The sequence below is a fragment of the Colletes latitarsis genome, chromosome 3, assembly GCF_051014445.1.
Source record: "Colletes latitarsis isolate SP2378_abdomen chromosome 3, iyColLati1, whole genome shotgun sequence".
NCBI lineage: Eukaryota > Metazoa > Arthropoda > Insecta > Hymenoptera > Colletidae > Colletes > Colletes latitarsis.
The window spans coordinates 36,164,446-36,177,509 of NC_135136.1; the positions used below are offsets into that span (position 1 = coordinate 36,164,446).

Sequence of the window (13,064 nt, forward strand, 5' to 3'; positions counted from 1 at the left end):
TGTTCGATATTATTTAATGCCATTCTAGTTTCTGTTGTTCCATGTATTTGCAAAATGGTTCCAACATAAGTCTTCGCGTAGATGCTCTTGAGTTATTACGCGATGTAAAAAATTCTCTTTCGAGGCGTCCGCGAGGAAGTAATTTACGCGATGCAATTTGTATTTTCACGCGAATTTAACGTATCTTTTAATTTCCTCTACCGATAACGAAAGCTCCGCCAAAACTCGATATCGAATATCTCGGTGCTTCCCGGTAAGCCCGATTGTAAAATCCGCGAAAAGCGCATTGGCCATCGAGGATTCTCGAGGGAACGGCGAGCGGTTAAGCCCGCGTAAAGAGGAACGGGCGAAAAGGTAATAAACGGAAGTAGAATCTAGTGAAGCGGTCGTTTGTAATTAAGAGAACGAGACAATGGCATCGAGACATTTCGGTGAGCTGAATTCCTTCGTTGCGCGACCAGTGACACGGACAATGCTTGTCCTCGAAGAGTCAAGTGACTTCTCGACCTCCCTTTAGAAACGCCGCCGTGGATAGAAACGTGGTCCGAGCTCGTTTACGAAACCGGAAGTTGGTTACACCGTCGATCGATATTCTGTTGCCCCAACGTGCCCACCAGCAACACTGGAGGATTCCCCACGGTGGAACAATTGCACGGACGTGCAAATTGTATTTGCGAATTTTATCCTCAAACGTTGCAATCCAACGCAGAGCAGAACAGCGAGAGAAACGATGATATTCGCAAGGGATGGGATCAACTTGCCATCCATCGCGACTTTAACATTTTAAGTCACTGTGACGCGTAATCGCGTTTCCTACTTTGTTTTATTACGGTTCGTTTATTTTATATTCACGCATTTAGCATGGAATGTAATTATTTTCCTCGAAATAAAATTAGTTGCACGAAATTCGTATACATAGATAATTTCTTAATTCTTGATCTTGGATATAATTTGTGTAAACTTTGACTATAACTGATGCTCTACCCTGATTAAGTAACATAACTTGCAATATGTACTATGAATATCAATCTCTGTCATCGGAGTGGCCGTGACGCAAATGATGTAAGCAATTAATGCGCTCGAGGTCGCGGGATCGAATCGAGTTCACCGAATTTTTCTATTCTAATTAGTTCAATTAGCAACTGTACTAAGGATACGTACGAATTTTAGTAGATGGCAGTCAAATGTGCGATTTTTTGAAGTTTGTTTTGCCTCTTTCGTGCGTCACGGATGCTCATCGAACTGCTCGATAACATCGTTTATTGCTTCGAATAATTCAGTAATTATCATCAAACGCGATGGGTGCAAAGCATAAACTGTCTCTACGCTCGAGCGCTGAGCATGCATTTGAAGGGATCATAAATGACGGCTGAAAAGCTTCGATCTATAATAGAACCGAGTTCCCGAGCGTGGCAGAATTTTTGAGCCGCGTCAAACCTTAATTAACAGTCTGAGAGCATTTGCATGTACCTGGCAGAGGCTTTAACCTACATACACTTGGAACCTAACCTGCCCAGGGCGCCGATAATTGGAGACTACCGAGTTCGACGCCGAATTATTCATCCGTACAATTTTGGCGTATTGAAATCATTCGTAGGATCGTCTGTCCATACTCGATTATGCATTTAGTTAATTTACTCCGCTGGAAGAAATTCTGATTTAACGAAAAACGGATGCTACTGATCGATACGAGCTTATTTATGGCACCGCGCTTGATCCAGCAAACTGTGCAACGCTCGAAACAGCTCTGATTCATGGATCCCGGTAAAACATAAATCTTATGTGGGAATTTAATGGCGCGTAATACTTTTGACGGGATAAAATGAACGAGTGAAAAGTATCCAACCCGGTAAAGACGAAAGAATCTTGTATTTGTGATTAGTGAAATCGAAAATCGTCCTAGATAAAATGGAAAATCGTCGTTGCCGGTGGAAATCGTGTATTTAACCTTTTGGAACCTTTAATGAAATGTCATGTAACAATCGACGTACGGTTAATAAATAACTGTCCCCGAAGACCAGTCGAGATCCTAACCATCGATCATTTTTAGCCTCGGCAATTAAACATCAATCAAGAAGGTCGCTAAATATTTGAAGGGGCACGTCGGAAAATTATTTTCAAGGATGAACGTCAGACGTTCGATCTGCTAGACACGCGATTTGTAATTTCCTCTTCGGAACCGGTAGACGATAGAACGGTCGAGTGAATAATGATCGGACGCCAGTAACGTCTTAGCCACGAGCTTCAATGCGCATAGTTGCACGTGCACCGATGGCCTTTGCATACGACTGCATAGGATAATTACATGCGAATGTTCCAATAAATTCAATAGATTGTATCAACATTTTCCCATTTTTTCTCGGATCCAATTATTTTATTACGTTTCACGAATATTGATATACAAAAGGTCGCTGGGAGACTGTTTTATAAACAATGACAAGAAATTATTCCTCTAATAGGCGTATGAGAAAAAAAAATTAATGATCGAATAAAATTCACTCCTCAAATTTGATTACCACCACTAAAGAAATATCCCTTTTGTCTGTAGAAATTTCACAAATAATAAGATCGATTCGTCCAGAAAAGTAATTATTTCATATCGTTAAAAATAATTGCAATTCGCGTGGTCGCATCTATGGAGAAACATAATTAAAGAAACGCAGTTTCTCTACCAATTTTTTTCCCCTTGTCCTCGTTTAGAAAAGGTAAGTAGTTCGCCCTAGTTCTCGGAATCACCCCATGTAATACACTGAAGCTTTTAATGTATTGGACACGTTACCGCGCGATAAAGTCGTTTGAGGCGATATTTTAATTATTTTGAGTACTGTAAAACGTACTTACACGTACGTTCCGCATCAACGAAATACGTATGAAATTGCATCGTTGTAACGGTTCCCTCGATAAGATTGAAACCGATGTTTCTCACGGAAAACCAGTAGACATTACACCGGAATTTCATTAACGCCTTCAATTACACTTAACTTATAATTGGAGCGTGTTAATGTATCGATTACATTATTGCGTTTGACTAGAGGTGTGTATCGTATCGTGGTTGGCGACGACCTACATGCATCATTCACAGCGACGACAGTACATACCGGTTCGTTAACATCATCGGTAACAATGCCGTGTCGAATTGACTGTATCTCTCACGTTTATGCACAGGTTATCGTTGCCGGGGACAAGCATTTATCTGACAATTAGAGGTAACCGTAGCCTGGGATATTATAAACAATGCCGCGAATTCCATGAATATATTAACGAGGGTAATTTGACGCCTTTCCATTTTGCGCTCTAGTATTGATTAATTCTGCGAATCCCTGCTTCATTAATGTTTGGATTCTTTATTTTCCACGATAATTGAAACCGCAGCCGTAACGAAGTTGACACCAATTATTTAAATACAATTGGAACAAATATTTAAAAATGTTCAGACAACGAGTATGCTAATAAAATTTCTTCAATGAAACATTAATTTAACGAATTGTTACATACGTATTCGATATTCAGGAAATCAATTTTTGTCAATTTGTTGATTCATCGTCGACGGGTTCATAAATGTTGTCTGGTATATCGAGAATTGTTTGATATATGAATTTTGTATATAAATTCACCTACGTCCAATAATGTCGTATTCGAAAGACTTTTAAATAAATTCGATACTTTTGATATGATGTGGTCATTGTCTAGACAGTGTAGTAATAAGCAACGGAAAGCCACTATGCGATCCGTTAAAAATTGTGGTGTGGAAAGAGCAACCTGTCGCGTCGGAGGATATGTATGACGGAATTGTCAATACACGTGTAACAGTAAACTCTGATGCTTTTGACAGAGCTCAACCAAGTCCAGAGATCAAAGAATTGGAAAAAGATATGGAAGTGCATCGAGGAAACGAACAAAACAATTAAAAAGCTACTCTATTAACAAGCTTTATTACTCATAGATAAATCATTCGAAGTGTTATTCAATACAGTTTACACAAAAAGCATTGACTGTCTTATAAACGTGCAAATATCCTCCAAAACGATTTTTACAGACTCGTCGATGACGTTTCACAAATTCGTTCCTCGACCCCGTATAAATCACTTTTTCGTAAGAAATCGAAGCCTTTATGCTTCATCTATCACTAAAAAAAAATCGAAGACACCGTAATTTATCGACTTCGCCTCTGCCCCCTCCCTTCATGACCTCTCATTTTTTTCTCCCCAATAATTTGCTGATCCTTCAATCGGTGGAAACCTATCCTATCGCTGCGTCCCCCGAACAGTATCCCGAATAGGTATCGATCATAGTCGCGAGCGTGACGGATTGTCCCAGAAAAACTGGCGACCAAAGCCGCTTTCGAAACTGTTCACAGTCGGACAAGGCTCACAAAACGTCACCATTAAACATAATTTGGAATCGTTGGGAGAAAAATATGGTAAAAATATCTTTTCACCAAGTTATTTCGTCCATCTCGAAAGCATATCGCTTTTAATTGTGGAATGGAAAAGGTTTGAGACCACATTTGATGTCCAAATATTTTCATATTTGCAAATGAAGGGATTCTTCGTAACTGTTTGAACGTTGACCACGTTTTTGGAAATCTGTACCATTGTACCGCGTCCCCGGGTTCCGTGGCACATTATATTCGTATCCAGGTTTCTTTCGTCGCGCGAAAGAAAAGCTCAAACGACGCTGGAACGGTCGGGATTCGGTTTCCGTATTGGAGAATCGCGGGTGGGAGGTGGACGTTTCCGGTCCGGGTTCGCCAGGGTCTGCGGGGACACGCGCGGATCGAGATCGAGATCCGGAGTATTCACGATCCGTGCCTTTCGAGGCGCATCGACGCGAACGACGGCGCATTCCGGGTTCGTGCCGTGAGATCGTGGAATTCCCTATGGCGATGCAAATCTTAGATACGTTATCGTACCCGCGACGTGACTTCCCGCAGGAGCGTCGAGAAACGAGCTTGCGATGTCTGCTACCCCCCCGCGCACCCTCGAATATTTCGCCACCTCGAATTGCGAAAAGTAATTCGACGACGTACCTCGATGTCTTGATCAACCGTTCGACGAAGGCTCGTGGGCTTGAATACTCTGGTAATTCAAATATTCGGTTCATTTAAAGTGTAATTTAAGTCATTTTCCTTGCTTATACACTCTGATAGCTTTGTTAATGTATAACGAACTGCATAAATAAAAGTAATTACAGGGGAAGTTGTTGCAATTTAATTGTCAGTGCGCGAAAATTAAATCAGAAACCTTTTAGTGGGATGAGAAATAATACAATTTAAATTCGGTTCGAAATGAACCCCGGAGAGCTTGGCATTCGTTAGTTTTGATTTTAGAAGCTCATTGACTATTATTTTAAAACAAAATAAAATATTATTTATCATTCTTATTACGTTGGTTAACGTTACGAATAATACTAATGGCTCTTGTATATTATTTACAATCAGATCTCGAGAAGCTTCTGCGTCATTGCGAATACAAAAGACTCAATCTTAATATTTTCAAGTGTCATGCGATGAGGTTGTCTCGTAATCATCCGATAATGATGTACCCTTATATGCTCGATAATATACAGCCATCAATGGCGACCTGTGACCCCGGGAGTGACCCCTCGATGATCGTTTGTCTTACTCCCAGTACATCATTAATATTACCCAGCATAACAAATCAATTTCTTGGTTTTATTAACCGAATCTCTCGCGATTTAAAAAATTCACGTACCTTGAAAACAATGCTCATCTTATTAATTCGTGCTTAGAGTATGCAAACGTTGTCACCACATTAAAATGCACACGTGAGTTACACAAATTTCAGTTCCCTCGACTTTTTATTCTTCTTGTTCTTTAACACATATTTTAATAAATTATATAAAACTCTGTTTTTAAACGATTTCACTTCTTATAAACAATCGACGCGTACACTGGAAATTCTTCATTGTTCCAAGTTTCTCGCTTTTCTAACGTCGCATTTCCCAGCGCACAAGCGAGCACGACTTTAATTGAGTCACCTTTTCGATGAGCAATTTTCTTGTCTTTCATCGTCGCTGCATCGTGTGATTCATTCCGAACGGTATTCACTGATATTTCAGTTATTCGTTACTGAGAAATTATTTTCAAGTATTTAACTATCCATATCTTTAACGAGCTGCAAGATATCATACATATGGGCTGGCAAAGTTATCGGTGAAATAAACGATCGCGACCATTTTTAGTTATCAACTGAAACCACCGGGAACCGAATTTGACTAATATTAAAACGAATGAGTAAACAGTTAATTTTTGCGCAACGAAGAGACACGTGCCCGGTGTCCTTTACCTTCTAAGATAAGACGTACATCGAAATACTTTTAGTTATGCGTCAATAGCTGTCACCTGTAATCTACGAAAGGACAAACTACGACCTCGGTTTTGGAACGATTGCTTTTCTATTATCAGGAGTTATTTTATGCACATATATTTTCGTTCAGATATAACGTGTATTAATATAAGAACTTGCCTGCCGAGGATTACAATGGTCAAAACGTCGTATCGCAATAAACGCGTCTAATGAAGAAATGTCATTGTACACCGAGCAATTAATCAATGTAAACATCATTGTTCTCAAGCACAGTGTCCACATAACGATCTCCTCTATTGTACTGCACCTCGATAGAAAGGTGTTGATCAATTAGTCTTGATCTTTTCTCGATAAACAATACTGATTCAAACTGCCTACAACATTACTAAAGGCTAAGTGAACGAAGAAGGAATAACCCTTGTACTATTAATATACAGATTGTTCGGCCATCTCTGGGAAAAATTTTAATGGGAGATTTTAGAGGCCAAAATAAGACGAAAATCAAGAATACCAATTTGTTGATGGATACTTCGTTAAAAAGTTATTAACGTTTAAAGTGCCGCCTATACTGAATTTTTTTCTAGAAACTGGGTAGGATTTCGGGGGTATGTCTACTTACCAGAAATGATTTTAATTGACCCCCGGAACCAAAAATAATTTTTTTAGAACGATTTGAAATTTTTTTTTTTCGCCGAAAAAATTAGGCACCTACCCCCTGTCGATTTTTCTTAAAAATTCCTTTTTCATTTTTAGTAATTTTATTTGACGCCCTACAGAAAAGTTGTCTAATACTTTTTTGTAGGTGCCCATGAGCTCCACTTCAGAAAAAAGTTTCATTAAAATATATTCACTATTGTAGAAGTTATGGCGTTTTGAAAATTGGACCATTTTTATGAGGTTTTCCTCATTTTGCGGGGTTAAGGATCAAATTTTCGAATATTTTTGCAATTTGTACATATTCTCCACCAAAATACGCGTAGTTTGCTTTTTTGAACGTTAAAATCGTCCAATCCGTTCAGAAGTTATGACGTTTTAAAGATTCGCATGAAAATTCGGACAGACATTTCTGGCCAGAAATTATATTTTTGGTAAGGAATTTTTTTCTCGAAACTGCGTAGGATTTCGAGGGTATGTGTATTGACCAAAAATGATTGTAATTGATCCCTGCAACTAAAAATAATTTTTCTAGAATGATTTGAAATTTTTTAATTTCGTCGAAAAATTTCAGCGTCTACTCGAATTTTTTTCTCGAAAGTGGGTAGGATTTCGGGGGTATGTCTAATGACCAAAAATGATTGTAATTGATCCCTGCAACTAAAAATAATTTTTTCAGAATGTTTTGAAATTTTTGAGTTTAATTTATTAATAACTTTTTAACGAAGCATCAATCAAGAAATTGATATTCTTGATTGTCGTCTTATTTTGGCCTCTAGAATCTCCCATTAAAGTTTTTTCCAGGTGTGGCCGAACACCCTGTATAATAAAATATCGAATTCGCGGAAAATAATGAAAATGGCATCGAAGTTTTCCGTTATAGAAACTCGTTGCAGAGAAATGGCGTTAAAATGCACTTTATTAATGTGCTCGTATTTCCGAGAACCCTCAGCAAACGCTTTCAGAAGAAAAAGGGGACGAAGCAGGAGAGAAGTGACGGTGGAACCGCGTCTCTTCCGAGTTTCTTGGACAAACTTGGTAACTGAGGTCTGGCGGCGTCGCTCGGGGTCAGCTTAATTAATCCTGGGAATGTTGTTTTATCCGACTAACTGTCGCATTGTTGCAAGTTTGCGGATTTATCTGCAATGGTCGCGCGCGCACCGCAAACAGAACTGTTCCTCGCGGCAATTCATCACGTTGGTCGTGATATTAATTGGGATCGTTATACGAACGGTCCCTGGTGTTTCTCCGATTTAGGAATATTTGATGAAGCTGTTGGTTGCCACAGAGATCGTGGATCCGCTTTAATCGACCAATCGAGGTCGCAGAAACGATTAAAAATGTTCGTGTAAACACGTGTCCTTAAAAAATACTTGTAGACTGGAGATTTGTTGATAGGTACCATTAATCACATTTAAATACTAGTATAAAACGATTGAGAAAAAATATCACGCGTCTTTCAAAGCAAATACTAAACAATTGTAAATAAAACTCGTTTCTGGATGATTGCTACCACTTCGCGCGAAAATGACTGGAGGGATGGCGATGAAATTTAGGACATATCCCTAAAGTAGGCCAGTTTAAAATATCAGCTATACAGCATCGCTAAATTCCTGCCACCCATTTCCCCAACTTGAAATATGTGTATATTTCGGTAATACTTGCTCTCACAGCGAAATTATTCACGACATAATTCGATGGGAACTAAATTTAAAAATTTTAAGCACGGGTAAATGAAAGCTTGTTTATAGAAAAGACTTGTGTTTCTCTTCGGTTGGAAAATCGGTGATAATTTCGACGGAATCGACCAACACTTAGAGACGCTTTATCGACCGCGTCGGGACGCTATATTATAAGACGGCTAAAAAGTTCGAGAGTGCCGCTCGGAACTTCCCCTGGGAAAGAAAGTTGAGAAAGCCTGCCGGGCGAATCGACCACCGAAACTTTTATAAGGCGGGAACGGGAGGAGCGTTCTTCCTTCTATCCTTGACAATTGATTTGCTCGTTTAAATAGTTAATAAAAATGTTAGGATCGATTAATAAGCTCTGATAATAAAAGTCGGGCCAATGTTTCCTGGCATCTAACGACTTGGTCAAATTATTATTAAATGTTGTCATATTCGTAAAAGGATCGCTAAATAATAAAGAAGATAATTTTATAATATTTTTTAAAACTTTACATTAAAAATGAACTGTTTCTAGAGTCACCTTTGGTTCAGAAACTACTCAAAGCCCTCGTTGAAGTATAGTATTCGATGTAAGGAATAGGAATGTGGAAGTGACCGGAGTTTCTAACTTGTTTCCTCGACACCACACCTCATTCTCACGGAGTCAATTGACAAACCGATTATTATTTCACGTATGCACGGCGTAATCAAGAGCATAAATAAAAGAAGGAATCGTATTTCCGGAGGGGGACTGAAATACTTACGGAAACAGGAGCTGTGTGAGGCGCGGCTGCTTCCTGCGTGTGGTGGCGTCGACTGGGGCTGGGGCTCGACCTTTGGGAATTCTGCCCACGTTGCCAGGGACCTCCTTTATTATTGCTGAAACCAAATTTTAAAATCGGTCGTTACAACGTCTACTTTCTGTCTTTCGTATGTAAAGTGTTTATACGCCAACGGCTTGATCTGTCGTTGATTGTACTACTGGAACTAGTATACTCTCGATTAAAAGTATCGGGATACATTGTTTTCAAATAAATTTTGCTTGACAATGCAAATTGTCAACATTAAATCGCCCTTCTTTAAAAGTACTGACGATTATTTTTAGTTTCAGGGATGTGAATGATTTAATTATTACATAAGGGTAGAAACACAAAAATGTTCTCAAAAAATGTTAAACTCAAAATTCGTTAAAATTGATGAAGGATGTTCCGTAAGAAAAATTAAAGAAAGTGGGGTCCCTAGAACCATCTGTTGATTACAGTATAAAAAGGGGTGCTACGACAGGTGGTTGTGCACCTGCGAAACAATTAGTGTGGTCACGGTAAACAAACGAACAGGATGATTCAGCGAGTGAAGTAGAAAAAGATGAAATGGCGACAGTAAAAAAGTTAACACTAAACCCACCATGAACGATTTATATTTTTTTGTAAAAAACCGGGCAAAATGTAGTATCAAATTCTGGTTAGCTTCTGATGCAAAGAGGAAATATATAGAAAACGTTCCACTGTCTTAGAACAGTTTAATAATGCGTATTAAAAATAGTTAAACTTTACACACTCGCAGTTCCGAAACTACTAGCGTTTTATTAATAATTGAGCCATCACTAGAAGCTGTAAGGCTTCCTCTTTAAAATGGTCTTTGGTTTATGTCGATCCGACTTTCCGTTTTGGAGATATCGTAATTTATATGAAGACGTAATTTTTAAAATTCCACTCTCCGCCTTACGAAAGCCTATTCACGCGTATTAAAAATACTAAAAACTTTAGACGCGTGCAGTTCCGAAACTACTAGTGTTTTATTAATTATTAAGCCAATGATGGCAGCGGTGAAGCCTCCCCTTTGAAGTGGTTTTTGGTTTTTGTCGATCGGACTTTTCGTTTTCGAGATATCATCGTGTAAAGACAATCGTAATTTTTAAAATTCCGCTACGTGTGACTCTCCGCCTTACGAAAGCCTATTCACGCGTATTAAAAATACTAAAAACTTTAGACGCGTGCAGTTCCGAAACTACTAGTGTTTTATTAATTATTAAGCCACTGTTGGCAGCGGTGAAGCCTCCCCTTTAAAATGGTTTTTGAATTTTGTCGATCGGACTTTCCGTTTTCGAGATATCGTAATTTATGTAAAAGGGTATTTTTCTTAATTTGACTATCTCTGTCTCCGTCTGACGCGTCGCGTCGTACCTCCTTGTCGCACGTGAGACGTGACCGAGTAACCTAGAGCCGGACGTAGTATTTCCAAGAATTTACTACGCATTATTTACTATTGTCACGCGCGCGAGATGAATGAACTCGCGCGCGCACAACGAAACGTAAACAAACTCTATCTCCGAAACTAACCCTCCGATCGACTTGAAACTAAAATCGCTATATCTCCGGAACTAATTAAGCTATCGACTCGTACAAACGCTCATTTTAAAGGGCTTTTCATCCCCTATCCGATGAGTATACTTACTACTATAATTTATGCTATCTTCTATGTTTATTTTGACATTTATTTTGACGCTATGCACTTAAAGACATTTCAGCAATTCCTATCGATTCTACGACTGGTGCGCGATATAACTGGCTTATAAATTGTTTGTTTAATTGAAAAGGAATTTAAATTTGTGCACAAGATGTCTGTTATGGCGAACTGCAGTTTCGAATGAACAAAACTCGAGTAAATTCATTGAAACAGATATCGTTGGAGACAGCTACGTAGGCGGACTGAAAATTCGCCCCACAGGAAGAACGTCTAGATTGAAAGCAAACAGGTCTTGACAGGGAAATGGCTGGATTAGGTTTTCAGGCTTCTGAGTTATTCACGCTTACGACGGGACCTCTGACACGGTCGCGGCGAACAGTGACTTTCACATTAAAGAAGGGGAAAAACTGATGCTGGCAAGCGATTAAATCTCGCAATAAATTATTCTAGGGCAAGACTTGTCATCGTGACCAGGTAATGGAACGGTGTAATAAATTACAAGGCCGAAGGTCTTCGGACGTGATTTACACGCCCGCTCATCGATAATCGCCCTTCGGAGATGTCGATATATTACACGAGACAATGATCTACGAGGTGATGATCTACGATCGCGAGATCAAAAACGTTCGCCAATTCGTAATATAAATCAAGGTTGGAAATTTTGCTCGTCGATTCATGGGGCAAGGAACTTTCTTTTCTCTGATATTTCACGTGCCATTCTCAAAAAAAGATTTCTGATGTAAATCGAAGGGTTTCGAGAGAACATTGCAAACCGGAAATAACTGTGTAGATAGAGTCGTTTATATGGTCTGAAACGTTTCGAGCAACGGTGACCCGTGCGGATGAAAATCCATGACTGACATTTTGTCGATTCGTACGATGCATCGTTTGTTATGATACATTTTCAAGAAAGCTCGTAGTTTTTAAATTTTCTTATATATAAAAAGACACGATCTTCCCCTTGTTCTCCGACAAAGACTACGACTTTCATGCGCGCGCGAAAGCAATTTCAATTCAATCCAGTTCGGTTCGATTCAGTTTGATTTATTTAGTTTCCAGTTCGATTAGCCTTTACCACATCAGCAAATCACAGAGGCATACATTTGTACGTATCGAAATTGGCATATACGGATCTATATTCGGTCGCGGCTAGTTATGCGTCAAGTAAAGTACGTTATTAATTCAACCATTCGGGCGAGTGACAGTAATTTTGGCTAGAATTAGAAACAGCATCGCTAGTTATTAACGACCCTAGTTATTCTAATTAGCAAAATGATACGAAATAACGCAAGTCTTCGTTTAAACCGTTTAATACGATTGCAGCGTTGAGCGCAAATTTATTTACATTAAAGTGAAAACGCATTAACAACGTAATTAATTCGTAATTCGCGTGGATCGGTTAAACCAGGTCTGCGAACTTATTAAAGACCGTTTCCTGTAACCTTCGACGATAAAACTCCAGGCACCGAACATTCGTTTCTCCCTTCATAAATTAGAAACTCGCTCGTCAACGACGCTCGGGCATCTCCACTGTGGCTGTCAGGCCTCGCGGGAGGTGGATACGTTTATTGTTTCTAAACCGACAGGTTTCATTCGGGCCACTCCCTAGATCACGAGAAAGGATCTCCCCGGGTTCATTTCGATCGTCGATCCCCGTAGAAAGTGGAATGAATCGACGGGAACCTCTGTCGCTGCTTCGTGACCCGGCTCTCGGATCGAAGACGACTCGCCTGCCAGTCAAACCAGCGAACAACCAGCAACGATCGCGGAAACTCGGGGCAAAAATGGCGCCTCTCTCGATGAAAATCACGGCTTCGACACCGACACCCGAGACGCGTGCACGCTCCTACGACGACCCATCGTTTGCGCCTTTCGCTGACGACCGGTTCGTTAGAATCCGCGTTGCGGTTCAGACGGTCCATCGTTTATCACGATAATGATGTATCGG

At 39.7% G+C, this 13,064-nt stretch overlaps 1 protein-coding gene across 6 annotated transcripts in view; it reads right to left on the reverse strand.

Annotated features, from left to right (window-relative positions):
• Positions 1-13,064, reverse strand: part of Rhogef3 (Rho guanine nucleotide exchange factor 3) — a 164,295-nt gene that overhangs the window by 17,588 nt on the left and 133,643 nt on the right. For all 6 annotated transcript variants that reach the window (XM_076761934.1, XM_076761932.1, XM_076761931.1 and 3 more), the window contains one exon: positions 9,415-9,529. In XM_076761934.1, the coding sequence (XP_076618049.1) occupies positions 9,415-9,529 (115 nt within the window). The remainder of the gene's footprint in view (positions 1-9,414; positions 9,530-13,064) is intronic.